Genomic DNA, 19,547 nt, shown 5'->3' on the forward strand with positions numbered 1-19,547 from the left:
CATTAAAATTCGTATTTTTCAAATATCCATATACATAATCATAAATCTGATTCGAAACAAATCACATTCATCTCATCAGCCTTTAGCTATGACCACACTTATATCCTGTGGCTAGGCCAGAAACAGAACCGCACTTATACCCTGCGGAGTGGGCCAGAATACCGCACTTATACCCTGCGGAGTGGGCCAGAATACCATACTTATACCCTATGGTGGGGCCAGAATTGCCAATGCATAACCCCCTATTGGCAGGGTCCAGAACATAGCCAGGCTAGGAGTTCTAAATCTGATGCACATCAAAAATTTTTTGTAACATAATAGATATATCATAATCCGATCTAAATATGCATATACAATGCAAGAACAGTAATATAACAATAGTCCAAAAAATATTATTCCAATTCACATATCCATTTTTCATTCAAAGCATCATCTCGTAAAATTCATAAATCACATATAAATTCATTAACAATTTATTCGATGCAAAAATAATATTATATAAATGAAGAGTCTAGAGAAGGCAGTTCATTACTTACATTGAACGCGATCAAATTAATCTCACAAATCCCTCGCAGAACCTAATATCTAAAAATCATATTTTTCTTTTAAAATTCATCACAATATATATATATAACTTAAATCTTAACATCCTCTCAGGACCGAACACGCGGAAGTATCCGACATCCCGAGTTCGGGTTTGTATTCGGGTTCATACCCGTAAACCACCCTCTCCCTTTATTTATTTATTTATTTTTATTTCTTTTTTTTCCTCTCCTTCTCCTTGAGGATCTGTGCGGGCGTGTGTTTAGTCCCACATCGGTTATTCGCTGGGTAGATCTTGGGTACTTATACAGGATCAAGGAATCCAAATAATACCTTCCGACTAGCCATTTTGGGTGAGGTCCTGGGTTGTTACAAATGGTATCAGAGCGGACCTGGCCCATAACCTATGTGGACTAGGGGACACTGTAGCACGGATCCATTAGGGCTAACCATGAGCCGATCGTGCTGTTTGTGATTATATTTGAATGGATTTGAACCCTTAGCCTGACGAAGACGTCAGGGCTTGAATGGAAGGAGTATGTGAGAACCCGTGCAGGCGTGTGTTTAGTCCCATATCGGTTATTCGCTGGGTAGATCTTGGGTATTTATACAGAATCAAGAAACCCAAATAATAACTTCCAGCTAGCCATTTTGGGTGAGATCCTGGGTTGTTACAACTAGAGAAGAGATTGGACTAGAGAAATAGTTTAGGGATTGACTACATTGAGCAACCAAGACTAGAAGTGGGCCAACCTTAAATGCCACTTGGATGGGATCCAAGTGAAGACAGCCAACCGAGGAAGCTATGGCCATCCTTTGCTACTTACGCCAACTATGTATATTATGAATTATGCAGTACTTGAATCATAAGTTCCAACTTGATCATGTTATTTACATATTAAATCATATAGGAGTCTTTTATTGCTTTTTATAATTACTTATTATGTCTAATATACCCAAACATATAAAGTAGCAAACTTGTTAGAACTTTTAACTTCTAAAAAGTGTTAATAAAAGAATATTTGGGAGTTTATGAAATTAAGATCATGAGTAGAAAAGGATAATTGAATTGATAGGTTGTATGATGGCGAATTACCCTAAGGGGGTCCCTGGCATGGGGCGAGCATCCCAAGATCAAGGGTGATGTGGATGGAGGTAATGAAATCATCATGTTTGGTTGCATCGTGATGATCCTACTTGGAAGTAATCTCAAATTAACTCCACTCCTCAAATTACCATTCCACCTAATGATGGGATACTATTCTTGAGGTTAGAAATCTAAGATCGTCCTAGGACGATGATCTGAGGTTGAAATTTGAGGACAAAAATATCCTTCTATTTAGCAAAAAAAATTAGTACATCAAAATACCATTAATATATTATATCAATATATTATATTATATTATATTATATTTATATTATATATATTATATTTATGATATATATTATACTATAATATATTATTAATCATATTGTTATCATATTATTATTCAATAATAATTTTAAATTATAGTAAAAATGTATTATTGTACTTTATATTTATATAATAAAAATATTTAATATACTACTTCTATTTGCCTTGTTTTCCTAATGAAAATAAATATTAGTATGAAAAAATAATGGATTATAGGTATAAATAAAAATATTAATACTATAATTATAATTAATATATATTTATAAGATTGATAATTTATAACACTAATAAATATATTTTATGAAATATATTAATAAGTATATTAATATTTTTATTATAATATATTTATATAATTAATAAATATATTTTTGTGGAATATATCAGAGATAGTCTTGGTATTATATAGCTAATGATTTTGGATTTCTATGGAGTACTCAATAGATTACTCGTAGATACCTACGAATCTTTGATCACTAAACATAGCATACCAAACATGGTGATCTTAGATTGAGAATCAGATTATCTCGAGATAAGTGATCTTATTTGGATCACCAAATGCCACCTAAGAGTGCACATCATCCATAATAGGCAGCTTTTAGAAGGCCAACACCCTTTGTTCTCTCATACTGGAGTCCTTCTGGGCTCTATAAGGCAGCCACGTAAGGCCTCCACCCCATCCTCATCCCTTCTCTCTCGTGGAGTCCAATTAGGACTATACGGGCCTCCTCTTTTGAAAAAAAAAGGTGGGGGAGTCCTAGGGACTAAAAGAATATATCATAGCTCACAAGCTACGAACAAAGAGAGAGAGGTGCAGAGGCAAGGTGAAAATTTTGCCTTCTCCAAGAACAAGAGAGAGAAAGAAAAGAAGGTTTACCAGACAGTACATCCTCTTGGTGGTTGCTAGCTCAGCAAAGATCTAGATATGCACTTGGACTAAAGTGGTTTTGGATAGTAATTCTCAAAGATCGTATACTTCCACAACCTCAGTGTCCCGTGAGAAGATATAATTCCACTGTGAAATACCTTGCTGAACCATTTTTTATGTCCTCAGTTGTATCAGACGCAAGATTTCACTCTAGATGATATTTAACTTACAGTGTTACATTAGGTTTATGTTTATGTTAGATCTGTATAGCTTCATGCTTGTTTTGAATATTTTTGATTTTGCATGATGAAGATCATAGTGGATGCGGTCTGTTCTATATTTTTCCATCTTTAGTATGAGACAATGATCATAAAAATATAATTGCATAATTATTTTAGATCCATTGATATTGATTTACAGCAATATTTAGTTAATCATGTATGGTTAGTGCTGCAAGATATCATGCACTGAATGGAGTTTCTATGACAAAGATCTCATGGGATTAGAAAGGGAGGTCATGGATTTATCTTTAATCAACAAGAAAAGGCTCAAAATCAGCTTTTTAATATTATAGGTCTGAAGGCATTCCTTTCATAAGATGAGAGATGATAATTTATATTGCATGAATAAGTGTGGAAAATCATATATATCAATTCCTTCAATCACTGTAGATATCTGCAGATCTGATTGTAAATGTGAAGCCTTTCATATAATAAGGAAAAAAAGGGTCCATCTCAGTTGATGAAATTTAACTAGATTCCTTGTTTTTTTCCGGTTTGTTGTACTGGTTTCTTATGCTTGAAGGGCCGCGATGGAGTCCTCTATATGTCTAGGAGTCATATCCGATCTCCTACAAGGCTACAAGACGATTCACGAGGTTGGATGGCAAAAACAAAAAACAAAAAAAACTTTGTTCTATTGGATCCTTAAGAATCTTTGTGATCCAATAGGGCTTTGGGAGATGGTCATGCCTCGCCCAAATAAGATTGGGCCGTAACACTTTGGACAAGACCATGTAGTGTTTCACGTGGCCTTCATCTCACCGCCCAACTCTCGTTTTCCTTCTCCGTCCACGCATCCATTGCTTCCTCTCCACACAAATCCACTCTCATCTCCCCTGCTCTCTCCCGTTTCTAAGAGGCAGGGAGACAATGGCCAGCCTACGAAGCAATCTTCTTCTAAGGGAGTTCTGCCAAATCTCCCCGTTCCTGAGGCCTACCTGGGCGATTCCGGCCATACCGATCCGCGTCCACATCGGAATCGGCCGTGTCCGCTGCGCCGCCGTGGGATCCGGCGATGGGGGCAAGAAAGTGTCTGCTCGCCTATCTATGATGCAGCAAATCCTTCAGGGTGCAGAAGAGCGGGCTCTCTCCGCCGTCTCCGAGCCCACCCCTAAGATTACACTGGGTAAGCTATCTTCTTAAATCTTAAAAACCCAAAAAGATATAACTAGAAAAAAAAATGTTTTTAGCCGCCTCTCTTATCATAAGTTGGTTTTCTGTTGGTGAATCTTGGTTTCCCCTCCCTTACAGCTTCCGCCCCTTTTTATATCATCTTTGTTGGTGTATCTGTTCATTATCTCCGAATGGTTGGATCCATACTGTTCTAACTACCGCTGGATGGTCTGTTTCTGATAACCTACTTATTGGAATCTAAATAGCATTGAACTTCTCCATGTGTTGAAAGTTACTATGGTATATCTTTAGGACCAAACAATATTGTTGAGAAATTATTGTTTTGAAATATTGAGTATGAACCCTAAAGGAATCCACCATTGGAATGAGAATGTCACAGGCAGAGAATTGTCGATGGGAAGATGGCGGAAGAGATGCTTTTTTTTCTTCCCTTCCAAAGGTTGGCTAGTGAGAGAAGCTGCAGCATCCATGTGGTCAAGGTTGATGGAACAAGGCTTAAGGATTAATTCTTTAGAAAGGTTCTTTTCTTCATGAGCGGTATGAGGAAGTATAAAACCTTAGGTGGAGACTGTAAGAGGATGAACTCAAAATTGAGAGGATTGCTAGGATTGGATGGATGTGATAGAAATAATTTTGAGGAAGGAGAGAGAGATGAGGTAATGGTTAACATGGAAAGGGAAATGACTTCTGACGTAGGATTAGAGAGATGAAATAATTTTACCCTTCCAATGGTCCTAGCCTACTAGTATATGGATGGGTTCATATTTAGCTGCTTATATTTTGTTTATCCCTCGAAAAAGAATGCTTGTGGCAATTGAGTTTTGGACTCAAAAGTCTAGATAAAATTATGGAATAGTAGTTTCATTGTCTACTTTTTACCCTATATTTGGTTGGGGTCATGAGAGGAAGAATGGATAGGGTTGGAAGGATGGATAATCTCCATCCACCGTTTGGTTCAAAAATTTTAGAAAAAATAGATGAGAAGGAAGAAGTGCCCATCCATCCTAGCCCAGCAATTTGCATACTTCCAAATTGAGAGCATACAAGTAAGGATGGATCGAGCATGTGAGAGGTGGGTTTCTATGTTGACAAAATTATCCTTCATTATTTTTTGACAAAATTCTAACTCCTCTTCATTTTTTTAATTCATTATATGTATATTATTTTACTTATATTATTAACCCTATACTATTAAATTTTATTACTAATTATTTTAATTTTAGTACATATTTCCATAATTATAAGTAAATTATTAGAATTGTATTCTATTTTTCTATTTATATTCACTATTTTTTTAGTTAACTATTTATATAAAATTAATTAACTATTTAAATTAAATTATAAATTAATTAGTTATTTATATAATTGATATATATAAATAAATTAATTCATATATACTTGATTTATAAAATTATTTATTAAATTAAATTAAATTAAAATCAACTATTTATATAATTATTTATATAATTATAAATCATAAAGATTATAAGTTTATATATTGCTCTACCTCTTTAGGACAAATAAGTGTTCTAAATTGATAACAATATTAGTTTCTAATCACAAGGTAGTTTTGTAAAATCATTCATCCTCTCTTTCATTCTTCATATACCAAATAGAAGAGGGAATCATTCCCATCCATTCTTCTACATTTCACCAAACACACAGGAGGGTGGATGGAAGACCCATTCATCTTCTCTATCATCCATCCTTCCTCCCCTATCCATCCTTTGTATCAACCAAGAGGTTAATGAGAGGGCATTTGTCATAACATTGTTTCTACAATATATGGATGCTAGTGCCCAACATAAAAAGATGTGTTTATTATTATCTTAAAGTGTACTCAACAGAAGGCATGTGATAGAGTGGATTAGAGGTAACCTTGTTTCGCTTTAGAGAAATGTTTTTTGGATGATTTTGTACCTCAAGGAAAACTTTTCAATCAAGTTTTAATTATGGTAATGGGTCTTCAAATTTGTCTTATTTAATAATCCTAATAAATCCAAAATGACAAGATTTAGTTTACCTCTTGTTTCTTGCATCAATTAGAGATGTGCTTCAAGGTCAAAACAGAGGGTTTATTGGCATATTAAAGGCGAGCAAAGGTTTCAATTCTCTTACTATTGCATACTACAGATGATACTCAACATTTTAGTGATGTTTTTTTTTTTTTTTTTGAGTAGTAAAGACTTTTAAAGTTACAAAGTTGACGAAATGTTTAATTGAATGTTGCAAAGTAGACGAAATGTTTAACCAGATGTTCTCAATTAAATACGAATGGTATGTTATACCACTTTTGATTTCAAGTCAGTAACTTTTCCAATTGTACGGTCAATCGTTTTGGCAATAGCCATACCTTTGGGCCTCAAAAGGCCAAGAGGCAAGCCTGAGACCTAAACTTGATTAATGATTGACTAGTTGGTTGGAAAAGATGATTAACTAGTTTTTCTATGCCAGTAAAACTGGCTTAGTATTGGTGGTACAGAGTGAATTTCCAGTGTATAATATGTTAGTTCCTGAAGTGCTGACTTCAATTTTTTGGTAATGATAAAGAGGTGTTTTGAGTGTTAAAAGGGCAACAAAATATGGACTGCTAGGGCATTCTTCGACTTCATTGAATACAAATGGCTTTGAAGTTCAAATGATTGGAGCTAGTGCTTCATCAGGAAATGGTTTTGGGGACCATGGTTGAGGGAGGAGGGAGAGGGGTGGTTGTGATTATTGCTAAAGGGTGGAGGGTGAAAGTCAAGCCAAGTATGTGATTCATACATTTGACTTAATACTACTAGTAGACAAGGTAGCAGAGTTCTATATAAATAAAATCACATATACACATTACCGTCAAGCCAAGTTTGAGAGTTTCAAGGTGAAACGCATCATTCATGTATCTAATATTATCTGTTCGGGCTTTGTCTGAGATACTAATGGCTGTTGTTGAAATAGAGGCAGCAATGCATGTTTGCATGTTCCTTCCAAAGAATCCATGCTGGGTGATGTTTGTGCTGAGTTACGCCCCGTTCGATGTGACGTTCGCAGCGGAATTCGAACGGGACGTCGTTCATCGCATGAACGCGCCTCGGATCATAGAATTCAAAAAATTTTCTGGATCCAAATCCAGAAGATCTTTGAATTCATTAGGGAGGGGAGATTAGGATCTGAGGAAGGTTGATTAAGATTCATAAAACTGAAACTAAAATCAGAAGAAATTAATTTGAAGATCTCATCTTTAAAAATTCTGCAGGTGAAGAACACCGCAACCTGATGATCTATCTAGGTTCTTGTTTGAGCCACACAATTGTCCGGCCTCTACAAGTATTCACACGAGGATCTAATCATCTGAGATAGGGTCTTACCGGAGTGCTAGCTTCTTGCAAAGACCTCTCATGACTATCATATAGATTAAAAGATAAAAATCTGCAACATACCTCCTTAAAGAAGAACCATTTCTTCTTCAACCTTGCTCGCGATGGAGGAAGAGGAAGGAGGAACCTTGCACGTGGATCTTTCTTGCCTTGCTATCGTGGAAGAAGAGGAGGATGAAGACCCCTTGCTGCCGTGGATAAGGAGGAAGAAAGAAGAGGAGGCGTGGAGAGGAAGAGGAGAGAATTAATTCATAACTTCTCCCTTGCTACCCTTTTATAGATTGGGTTTAGGGCTCCTCCTAATCTTATTAGGAGTATGGGACTATAACCCACCCTTGGATTAATGCCAAGTGTCCAATCCTTGTGCTCATAGATGCATGACATGTGTCTATTTAATCAATTGATTAATTTTCTAATCGTATTAGGATTCCTAATCTCATTAGGAGAATTAATTGATTTGGGAGCATGCATCCTACGACGCCATGTGGACTTTAAAGTCCGCATAGTGTGAACATGACTTAAGTCATATTTATCCGACGACGACATGTGGTCTTTAAAATCCGCACAAATCTTGGTTTAATCAAATTGACCCAATCATGAACCCAAATCAATTTGGGTCAAACCCAATTTGATTTGGCTCATTAAATCAGCCCAATTGCAATCCAATTGCAATCAATTCCACTTAATTCTTCTTTCATTAACTCACTAACACTTAGTGGGTTAATTCAATCACCAATCATATTGATGATTGATTTCTATTATGATTCCAAATCATAATTATGATAGTCTGACTAATTAAATTCTTTATATGTGTGATCCCGTAGGTTATATTCTGACTGGTAGTGAGAAATATTGAGATCTCCATCTCAATATCACTGAAACTCCTTTCAGTGGACTGAAACGATTTCAGTTCTACTCTTAGGGTTCACTGATCACCAAGTGAATGCCTTCGAGTCTCACAATCCACTAGTGACATCTAGCAGTATGTGGTGGCAACCCAGCAGAATGAAATATCTGAACCTCTTGGTGCAGTTAGCTTATGATACAGTCCCTCTATCATGGATCCCGACGTGACGGAGGTTATGGATATCTCGTCAAACTCCATCGTCTGTCATATGTCAAATTTATACGACTTCCAGTTCGAGATATGGAAAACTCTTTTTTCAAAATACCTGACCAGAAATTTATCGAACTCAGTCTCATAAATTACATAGAATCACTTCTAATCTATCAAGGTCGATAGATTCCATCTAGATGCAACCCTATTCCAAAATGAACCTATTGCAGCCAATTCGCACTACAAGGATCTAAATGACTAGGGCCCAAGTTCACATGCTCGTCAAATTACAGCAACCTCACAGTGAATAGCTGAGGCATCACAAGTCAAAGGACCAGTCATACAACTGCAGCATAAGTAGTCACTGACGAGTGGATAGACATCCATGTGACTACTATCTTTGGTCACGCTTAGTACCTTATTCTCTAGCAAGTACTTGCATAATCACTCCAGTGTCTCTACACCGTGGACTCAAGACTCGTCCATCTGACTAAGTGATCTGTGCACTAATCTCAGCGGATCGATCACCGTCTCTCGTGATGGATCCATCGATCAGGAGCATTTAGAATTAATCCCTAATGACACATGCCTCAAATTCTCAACTCCTTGAAATTATGTGTGTTACGGGGGAACTTAGCCACCATGCCCCACGTGACCGGCACGCGCGCCCAGGAAGACTACGGCAGCCCCTTGATCCAGCAATCCGACCCCGAGTCGGACATCTTCGGCTCCGCAGCCCGACCTCGAGTCGGCTGCCCCTTGATCCAGCAATCCGACCCCGAGTCGGACATCTTCGGCTCCGCAGCCCGACCCCGAGTCGGCTGCCCCTTGATCCAGCAATCCGACCCCGAGTCGGACATCTTCGTCTCCGCAGCCCGACCCCGAGTCGGACATCTCTCGACAACGACAGGCTATTCCCCAGAGGCACGCCGCAGCCTCCTGCTCCACTACTCCCTGCAACGGTTGTATCTGGCGCTGCTCCACGATCCCCTGTAACAGCCGTACAAGGCGGAGCTCCACTACGCCCTGTCATGGCCGTACCCAGCGCTGCCCCACGACGCCCTGTAACGGCCGTGTCAGCGGCAGCTCCATCGTGCCCCACGATGTCGAACCCCCCTGAAAGACCCCCCAGCCTGGTATATATGCGGCTGGGAGGAGGAGGGGGGGTAAGCAAGAACTTCCAGAGCATTCTCTTACTTGCTACTATTATCTCTCCTTCTCCTCCAATCTCCTCTGACTTGATCGTCGGAGGGCCCCCACTACCCCAGTGGTGGTGCGAGGCTTGCTTGCAGGTTTTCCGGTGGAAGGTGGAGCGCAATCAACACCAACCAAGGCAACTCAAACGGAACCCCGTTCACACCGCTGTGCCAATCGTTCTCGGTTTGGACCACCAGCAACAGTTGGCGCTAGAGGAAGGGCCCGAATCTCAGAGCGATCGTAATGGCACGGCGAGGTGGTCGTGGAGCTTCCAATGCCTCCGGTCGCGGGGCCTCTCGCGCCTCCGGCTGGGAGGCCGCTGCGTCTCCAACACATTCTCAGCAACACTCCACCGCTCCACCTCCCATTCAGATGGTCGAAGCCGCTCAGTTCGACTAGTTAGCCCAGCAGGTTCGCACCCTCGCGGAGGCAGTGCAGAACCTGCAGGGTGTGATGTCTCGGGCGCCGCAGCGGGCCCAAGAGCCGCTGCTCCCTGAGCGCTCACCTGTCCTCCTCAACCCGCGCTCCTTCCTCTCCCATGGGGAGGAGCGCCGGCGCGAGGAAGATTCTCGAGCACGGTCCATTCTGCCGGGACCTTCCCATCGGAGCTGCGCGGGGTACGAGAGACGGGCCCGGGCGCGTTCCCAGATCCCCCAGTCCTCAAGGAACCCGCGCTCCAGTCGGTCCCCCTCTCGGTGCTCCTTGTCTCCCACCCATCGGTCGCGCTCCCTGGACCGGCGGGTGGACGATCTCCACCGACAACTCCAGGTCCTGAAGGGCCACTCCAAAGATCCCTTCGCCGACTTGGAGATCTCCTCCCAGCCGGCACTTGCCTCGAGGATCCTGCGGACCCCGAATCCGCCGGGGTTTAAAATGCCGGCGATCGAGCCCTATGACGGGGCGGCGGACCCGCGGGATCACGTCGAGAGTTTCAGGACCCTTATGCTCCTCCACGGAGCATCAGATCCTCTCCTCTGCAAGGCCTTCCCGGCGACCCTCCGTGGCCCGGCAAGGGCGTGGTTCGCCGGCTTGGAGGCTAACTCAATCCAGTCCTTCGACCAGTTTACTCGCCTCTTCATCACCCATTTCGCCGTCAGTAGCCGGCGGCGACTGGTCTCCGACTCCCTCTTTGATGTCCGGCAAAACGAGGGAGAAAGCTTGCGGGATTATCTTACCCGCTTCAACAAGGCTACGCTGGAAGTCCGGAACCTGAGCCAGGAGGTGGCTCTTTCAGCCCTGAAGCGTGGCTTCCGAAAGGGCAGACTCACCTTCTCCCTGGACAAACGCCTGCCGCGGAGCTTCCCGGTGCTGTTGTCCCGGGCGAACCAGTATGCGGACGCCGAGGAGGCGGCCGCCCACCGGAGGAAGGAGGCCGCCGAGATCCCTCCAAAGCTCGGGAAGAAAAGGCGAAAAAGAGGCACGCCAGAGGAGGAGCCCGACGCCTCAACGTCGGCGCAGAAGCCTGTCGCCGGCGAGGAACCACGGCGCCCTACGCCCTCGTTCTCCGCCCCGACGTTTCAACCGGTACACTCCTCTCCTGACTCCCCGGGCCCAGATCCTCATGGAAATCAAGGGGCGGGAGGACCTCCCGGTCCCGAGACAGATGAAGAAGATTTCTGGGAGGAGGCCCCCTCGGGCGTACTGTGAGTACCACCGGGACCACGGCCACGACACCGAAGACTGCTTCCAGCTTCGGGACGAGATCGAGGCTCTCATCCGCCGGGGGCGTCTCGGACGATATGTGAACGACCGACGTCCCCCCGCGGACCCGCGTCCAGCCGACCCGGCTCCTCCGGAGCCTCGGGAGCAAAATCGACCCGTTGCGGGCGTGATCCACACTATCACTGGGGGCTGCTCACGGCCCGTGAGGAACGCAGGGGGCTAGGTCCTTAGTGCACAAGATCATGAGGCAAGGCTATTATTGGCCTACCTTGTTGGAGGACTCGAAGGATCATGTACGGAAATGCGACGCCTGCCAGCGCCACGCCAACGTCCAGAGAGTCCCTTCTGTCCCCTTGGCACCAATCACTGCACCCTGGCCCTTCGCCCAGTGGGGAATGGATATCCTCGGACCATTCCCCGTCGCTTCAGCTCAGCGGAAATTTTTGATTGTTGCAATCGACTACTTCACCAAGTGGGTGGAGGCAGAGCCGCTGGCCACTATCACGGAGGCGCAAGTCCGGAAGTTCGTGAAGAAGAACATCATTGTCCGATTTGGGGTACCTCGGGTCCTCATCTCGGATAATGGTCGACAGTTCGACAACAAGCATTTCCGTGACTTCTGCGAGGAGTTCGGGATCGAGCATCGGTTCACATCTGTGTCGCATCCCCAAACCAACGGCGAGGCCGAGGTCACAAATCGGACAATCCTCCAAGGAATCAAAGCGCGAATCGGTCGGACGGGGCAAGCTTGGGTCGAAGAACTCGAGAATGTCCTTTGGGCGTATCGGACCACGCATCGGACCCCTACCGGGGAAACGCCTTTCAGCCTAACCTATGGCACGGAAGCCGTTGTCCCCGTGGAGCTCGGACTCCCCTCACCTCGGGTGGCCGCGCACCGACCCGAGGCCAATTCGGAGCAACTCCGAGGGAACCTGGATCTCTTGGAAGAAGCGAGGAAAATGGCGCAGGTTCGGATGGCGATGTATCAGTGGAGGGTGGCCCGATATTACAACTCCAAGGTCCGACCGAAGCTTTTCAGAATCGGAGATCTGGTGCTAAGGCGAGCTAAAGCATCTCAACCTGCGGAAGGTGGGAAGCTAGCGCCAAATTGGGAAGGCCCGTATAGGGTTCGCTGGGTAAACCGACCTGGCTCCTACCAGTTGGAGGCCCTAGATGGTCGAGAAATTCCAAGGAGCTGGAATTCCGCTAACCTGCGGATGTATTTCCAGTAGAACGACAATGCCAGAAAGACAGTTCAAAAATGTATAACACTTTTCATTTCAATAATTTCTGGTTACAATGGCGTGCTCGTGTGATTACAAGAAATTCCCAGAGGGAAATTAGGGTGTAAAGAAAGTAAAGAAGAGGTGGAGACTCCGAGGAGCTGAAGATCTGGGATCCCGAAACCTCCCTCCGAAGCGGCTGCAATCCCACCGGAAGTGGGTGCTTCCAACCGGAGGCGCCATCGACGTCTCACGAAAAAGACGAAGAGCCGGCGCGGATGAAGAAGAAGTGGACGAAGGAGAAGTCCACACTGCTCCTACCCAGAGGCGCCATCCACGCCTCACGAAAAAGACGAGGAGCCGCCGCAGAAGAAGCTCCCGCTGCCTCCAGGAGAACGCCACCTCCAAGGGATATTCCGGTCCTCCCCAGTGTTAGGGGAGAGAAGGGATACAAGGGAGGAGCATATGGAGGCGCGGTCTCGGATCAAGCGTCTGGCACGGAGCTCAATCGGGAGGCTGAACTTCAAGAAGGGGAGACGTGATCCCGGATGAAACGCCTAGAGCGGAGTTCCGCCGGGGAGAACCTCCTTGTTGATCCCAGATGAAACGGCTAGTTGGCGGAAGTCGCGAAGGGCGCGCCTCCCGTTCCTTCGGTAGGGGTCTCTCAACCATGCGCCGGAGAGGAGGCCCACGATCCATGGCAACCTGAACAGCTCCGGCTTGGCAGGCTCCATCGCACCTGCACCTATATTTATAGCCAAACTGCGGCCCCCCGGTCGTTCCGATGCGGGTGGCTCCAATAAATGCGGGCGCATTGAATCCGGAGCCGATCCGGCTCTCGAGGCGTATCTTCCCGCGATTTTCTAAGCGTTATTCTCCTTAATCGCATTCTTTGTGCAGGACACTCCGGGTGGCCTGTACCCCTAGGTCCACATATCTCCGCTCGCGCCCAGGCCGCATCCGCCTCGAAGAACGCGCGTATCGCGGCCGCTTAACTGACACTCCTCGCAAGCAGCAACTGGCGATCCGATTTCCCAGGTAACCCCTCAATTAGCATTTAATGCCCATCTGGTGTTCCCCAGGCGACGCTTGGAGAGGAGGAGAAACACGATCGCAGCTGGCCACGGAGAAATCCCGTCGGGCGGCAAGCGACAGGCGCACGACCAGCGAGCGGAATTTCCCGAGGCTCGGCCCTCGGATGCCAGGCTAACCCGATGATCATCCCGGGAGCAGACTAGCCTGAAGCCCCGACCGGTCGCCTCGGCTTGCGCCAGCCTTGGCCGACCAACGAGCGGAATTTTCCGAGGCTCGGCCCTCGGATGCCAGGCTAACCCGATGATCATCCCGGGAGCAGACTAGCCTGAAGCCCCGACCGGTCGCCTCGGCTTGCGCAAGCCTTGGCCGACCAACGAGCGGAATTTCCCGAGGCTCGGCCCTCGGATGCCAGGCTAACCCGATGATCATCCCGGGAGCAGACTAGCCTGAAGCCCCGATCGGTCGCCTCGGCTTGCGCCAGCCCTGGCCGACCAACGAGCGGAATTTCCCGAGGCTCGGCCCTCGGATGCCAGGCTAACCCGATGATCATCCCGGGAGCAGACTAGCCTGAAGCCCCGACCGGTCGCCTCGGCTTGCGCCAGCCTTGGCCGACCAACGAGCGGAATTTCCTGAGGCCTGACAACCCTCAGATGCCAGGCTAACCCGATGATCATCCCGGGAGCAGACTAGCCTGAAGCCCCGACCGGTCGCCTCGGCTTGCGCCAGCCTTGGCCGACCAACGAGCGGAATCTCCCGAGGCTCAGCCCTCGGATGCCAGGCTAACCCGATGATCATCCCGGGAGCAGACTAGCCTGAAGCCCCGACCGGTCGCCTCGGCTTGCGCCAGCCTTGGCCGACCAACGAGCGGAATCTCCCGAGGCTTGGCCCTCGGATGCCAGGCTAACCCGATGATCATCCCGGGAGCAGACTAGCCTGAAGCCCCGACCGGTCGCCTCGGCTTGCGCCAGCCTTGGCCGACCAACGAGCGGAATCTCCCGAGGCTTGGCCCTCGGATGCCAGGATAACCCGATGATCATCCCGGGAGCAGACTAGCCTGAAGCCCCGACCGGTCGCCTCGGCTTGCGCCAGCCTTGGCCGACCAACGAGCGGAATCTCCCGAGGCTTGGCCCTCGGATGCCAGGCTAACCCGATGATCATCCCGGGAGCAGACTAGCCTGAAGCCCCGACCGGTCGCCTCGGCTTGCGCCAGCCTTGGCCGACCAACGAGCGAAATCTCCCGAGGTTTGGCCCTCGGATGCCAGGCTAACCCGATGATCATCCCGGGAGCAGACTAGCCTGAAGCCCCGACCGGTCGCCTCGGCTTGCGCCAGCCTTGGCCGACCAACGAGCGGAATCTCCCGAGGCTTGGCCCTCGGATGCCAGGCTAACCCGATGATCATCCCGGGAGCAAACTAGCCTGAAGCCCCGACCGGTCGCCTCGGCTTGTGCCAGCCTTGGCCGACCAACGAGCGGAATCTCCCGAGGCTCGGCCCTCGGATGCCAGGCTAACCCGATGATCATCCCGGGAGCAGACTAGCCTGAAGCCCCGACCGGTCGCCTCGGCTTGCGCCAGCCTTGGCCGACCAACGAGCGGAATCTCCCGAGGCTTGGCCCTCGGATGCCAGGCTAACCCGATGATCATCCCGGGAGCAGACTAGCCTGAAGCCCCGACCGGTCGCCTCGGCTTGCGCCAGCCTTGGCCGACCAACGAGCGGAATCTCCCGAGGCTTGGCCCTCGGATGCCAGGCTAACCCGATGATCATCCCGGGAGCAGACTAGCCTGAAGCCCCGACCGGTCGCCTCGGCTTGCGCCAGCCTTGGCCGACCAACGAGCGGAATCTCCCGAGGCTTGGCCCTCGGATGCCAGGCTAACCCGATGATCATCTCGGGAGCAGACTAGCCTGAAGCCCCGACCGGTCGCCTCGGCTTGCGCCAGCCTTGGCCGACCAACGAGCGGAATCTCCCGAGGCTCGGCCCTCGGATGCCAGGCTAACCCGATGATCATCCCGGGAGCAGACTAGCCTGAAGCCCCGACCGGTCGCCTCGGCTTGCGCCAGCCTTGGCCGACCAACGAGCGGAATCTCCCGAGGCTTGGCCCTCGGATGCCAGGCTAACCCGATGATCATCCCGGGAGCAAACTAGCCTGAAGCCCCGACCGGTCGCCTCGGCTTGCGCCAGCCTTGGCCGACCAACGAGCGGAATTTTCTGAGGCCTAACCCTCGGATGCCTGGCTTAGCGCCGGAAGAAGTTTCTGAGGCCTAACCCTCGGATGCCTGGCTTAGCGCCGGAAGAAGTTCCTGAGGCCTAACCCTCGGATGCCTGGCCTAGCGCCGGAAGAATTTCCTGAGGCCTAACCCTCGGATGCCTGGCTTAGTGCCGGAAGAATTTCCTGAGGCCTAACCCTCGGATGCCTGGCCTAGCGCCGGAAGAATTTCCTGAGGCCTAACCTTCGGATGCCTGGCCTAGCGCCGGAAGAATTTCCTGAGGCCTAACCCTCGGATGCCTGGCCTAGTGCCGGAAGAATTTCCTGAGGCCCAACCCTCGGATGCCTGGCTTAGCGCCGGAAGAATTTCCCGAGGCCTAACCCTCGGATGCCTGGCTTAGTGCCGGAAGAATTTCCCGAGGCCTAACCCTCGGATGCCCGGCTTAGCGCCGGAAGAAGTTCCTGAGGCCTAACCCTCGGATGCCTGGCTTAGCGCCGGAAGAATTCCCGGAGGCCTAACCCTCAGATACCTGGCCTAGCGCCAGAAGAATTTCAAGAGTCAGGAGTCAGCGAGACGCTACCAAGAGTTAAAAAGAAGAAGGACGAAAGTGAAATGAAGAAACTCTATTTGCATTAACTTTCATTGTTTCAGGGCCGAGACCCATACAACTTGGCAAAACGCCAACACACAAAGAAAAGAACAAAAATACAGAAGGTCAGCTTGGAGGAACCCCCGGGTCGGGAACGCCGGGCACGTCCGCAGGGGGTAGGGAGGCGGTTGGAGAATCAGCAGGCAATGGCGCCGGAGAGGAGTCTAGAAGAGAGATCCCACTCAGGTCAATTTCGGGGTACTTAGCCGACACCCTTGTCAGGCCTTCCTCGAAGCCTAAGATAAAGGAGTCGGACCCCGCGTCCGACATGTCACGGACGAACTCGTCAGACTGACGATAGGCCTGTACTGCCTCCGACATATCACGGGTGAACTCGGCGGACTGACGATAAGCCTGTACCGCCTGACGCCCGATTTCCGCACTCTTCTCGGCCAGCGCCGCCTCTGCCCGCTCCATAATCTGAGCTTTCGCCTCCAAGACCTTCGCCACAATCCGGTCGTCCGCCTCGGAGGAGACCCTCAGCAGATCAGCCTGAGCCTCCTTGTGCTTCGCCTCGGCAGCAATGCGAGCAGCCTCAGCCTCCTCCAGGCGCGAATGAAGCTCCTGGTCGCTCGCGCGGGACTTCTCCAAGGCCGATTCCAATTCGCCCAGCTTGGCTTCAAGAGACCGGGTTCGGTTGCGGGCGTTGTCGGCTGACCGCTGGGCCTTCTCCCACCTCTCCCGGTAGTCGGCAGCCTTTCGGGACTGCTTCTCGGCCCGCTCCTCCGCCTTCTTGATCTCGCCCTCGAGACCCGAGGCAACTCACCGGAAGAGAAGGAAGAACGGCTCCGAGAGCGTCAAAGGAGGAGCAAGCGAACAGTCCGACGGCAATGACGGCAGCGCAAAGGAGAAACTCGAAGATGTCTGTAAAGAGAAAGGCGGACGGAGGAGGGCCCCCGGCTAAATAGGCGGAAAGGTGGGTAACGCCTCGGTGACGCCAGAGGACGCCTGGCTGCCGAAGGGTCGCTCGCGCCCCAAAGGCGAATCGACGCCATTAAGGAAGGATGTCCGCCGAAATCCTCAGACTGCCAGGTCAGCAACAACCGCCATACGCCATAAAGAAGGCGGGGAGCTCGAAGCGCGCGCGCCTCTCCGAGGGATGGCGGCAATCTCGAAGCATCACTCCCTTCACCCGTTCCCCTTCTGGTTCCAGGCTCGGAAGTGGGGGGCTACTGTTACAGGGGAACTTAGCCACCATGCCCCACGTGACCGGCACGCGCGCCCAGGAAGACTACGGCAGCCCCTTGATCCAGCAATCCGACCCCGAGTCGGACATCTTCGGCTCCGCAGCCCGACCCCGAGTCGGCTGCCCCTTGATCCAGCAATCCGACCCCGAGTCGGACATCTTCGGCTCCGCAGCCCGACCCCGAGTCGGCTGCCCCTTGATCCAGCAATCCGACCCCGAGTCGGACATCTTCGTCTCCGCAGCCCGACCCCGAGTCGGACATCTCTCGACAACGACAGGCTATTCCCCAGAGGCACGCCGCAGCCTCCTGCTCCACTACTCCCTGCAACGGTTGTATCTGGCGCTGCTCCACGATCCCCTGTAACAGCCGTACTAGGCGGAGCTCCACTACGCCCTGTCATGGCCGTACCCAGCGCTGCCCCACGACGCTCTGTAACGGCCGTGTCAGCGGCAGCTCCATCGTGCCCCACGATGTCGAACCCCCCTGAAAGACCCCCCAGCCTGGTATATATGCGGCTGGGAGGAGGAGGGGGGGTAAGCAAGAACTTCCAGAGCATTCTCTTACTTGCTACTATTATCTCTCCTTCTCCTCCAATCTCCTCTGACTTGATCGTCGGAGGGCCCCCACTACCCCAGTGGTGGTGCGAGGCTTGCTTGCAGGTTTCCCGGTGGAAGGTGGAGCGCAATCAACACCAACCAAGGCAACTCAAACGGAACTCCGTTCACACCGCTGTGCCAATCGTTCTCGGTTTGGACCACCAGCAACAATGTGTCATCATCTATTAATTTCTTGGACGATTCATGGACACATACAAACATGAATGAAAAATAAATTGCCCAATATTATTTATTAATAAGTGTCAAATTACAAATTTATGCTCCAGATTACAAATATGCGTCAGCCACGTTGGCTTCTAGGGCATACTTCTAACAGTTTGCCTACAAAATTTTGGGGTTTGGGTGGGGAATTGAGAACATGAGTCTTCTACATTTGGCTGGGGGCATGGATGTTGGGAAGGTTGATTGATGCATAAAGAAAGAAGAAGCGATCTCTCAGATTTCTTGCATTGTTCTTTAACCATTTCTTTTGTTCTATTCTCTGGGTTCTTTGCTACTCTTTCCTGTCTTTTGGAACTGTGGGAAGGGGTGGGGAGAGTCTATCAGACTAATTTCATGAGCAGTATCTGACAAGTTTCTGTTTAGAATGTAAGAGAATAAAGTTGGATTCACTTCTCTAGTGTTTGCCACTGAAACAATATCCGTAGAAAATGAATAAACAGAAAACTAAGGGCTGAATTTCCAAAGAAGGCATAAAATTTTCGTGTGTTTGTTAGTGGATTGCACTAACTTATCTTCATCATTTCCCTATAACTTCTGCAGTTTTTTAGTTCAACAGAAGAAGAAAAATTCTAAATATTAATTTCTTTCATCATAATATTTTCCCTTTCTTTCATTTTCTCAGAAACCATTAAGAGTTCACTATATTATGGGATTGTCTCTCCCAAAACTCCCAAAAATCTATCTAAAAAACTCCCAAAGCAGAACAAAAAAAAATCATTTATGTCAAGGCAATTTTACATTTGGAGCCATGATCTGTTTCTACTAGGAAGGTGGTAAGGGACAAAGTTTCTCCTTCAAATGTTTGCACATTGTTCTTTTTCCTATAGAAGTTGTTCTCCCTACTTAACATTTCTTCCATATATCTCTTCCTCTTTTCCTATGTTGCCCAAGGTGACAA

At 48.3% G+C, this 19,547-nt stretch overlaps 1 protein-coding gene across 1 annotated transcript in view; it reads left to right on the top strand.

Annotated features, from left to right (window-relative positions):
* Nucleotides 1–3,846: 3,846 nt before the first annotated feature.
* LOC120107072 (peptidyl-tRNA hydrolase ICT1, mitochondrial-like) overlaps nucleotides 3,847–19,547 on the top strand; it is a 44,596-nt gene continuing 28,895 nt past the window's right edge. Inside the window, exon 1 of the mRNA XM_039120227.1 lies at nucleotides 3,847–4,229. Coding sequence (XP_038976155.1) covers nucleotides 3,974–4,229 — 256 coding nt within the window. The 5' untranslated portion in view covers nucleotides 3,847–3,973. The remainder of the gene's footprint in view (nucleotides 4,230–19,547) is intronic.

The sequence above is a fragment of the Phoenix dactylifera genome, unplaced genomic scaffold (assembly GCF_009389715.1).
Source record: "Phoenix dactylifera cultivar Barhee BC4 unplaced genomic scaffold, palm_55x_up_171113_PBpolish2nd_filt_p 000751F, whole genome shotgun sequence".
NCBI lineage: Eukaryota > Viridiplantae > Streptophyta > Magnoliopsida > Arecales > Arecaceae > Phoenix > Phoenix dactylifera.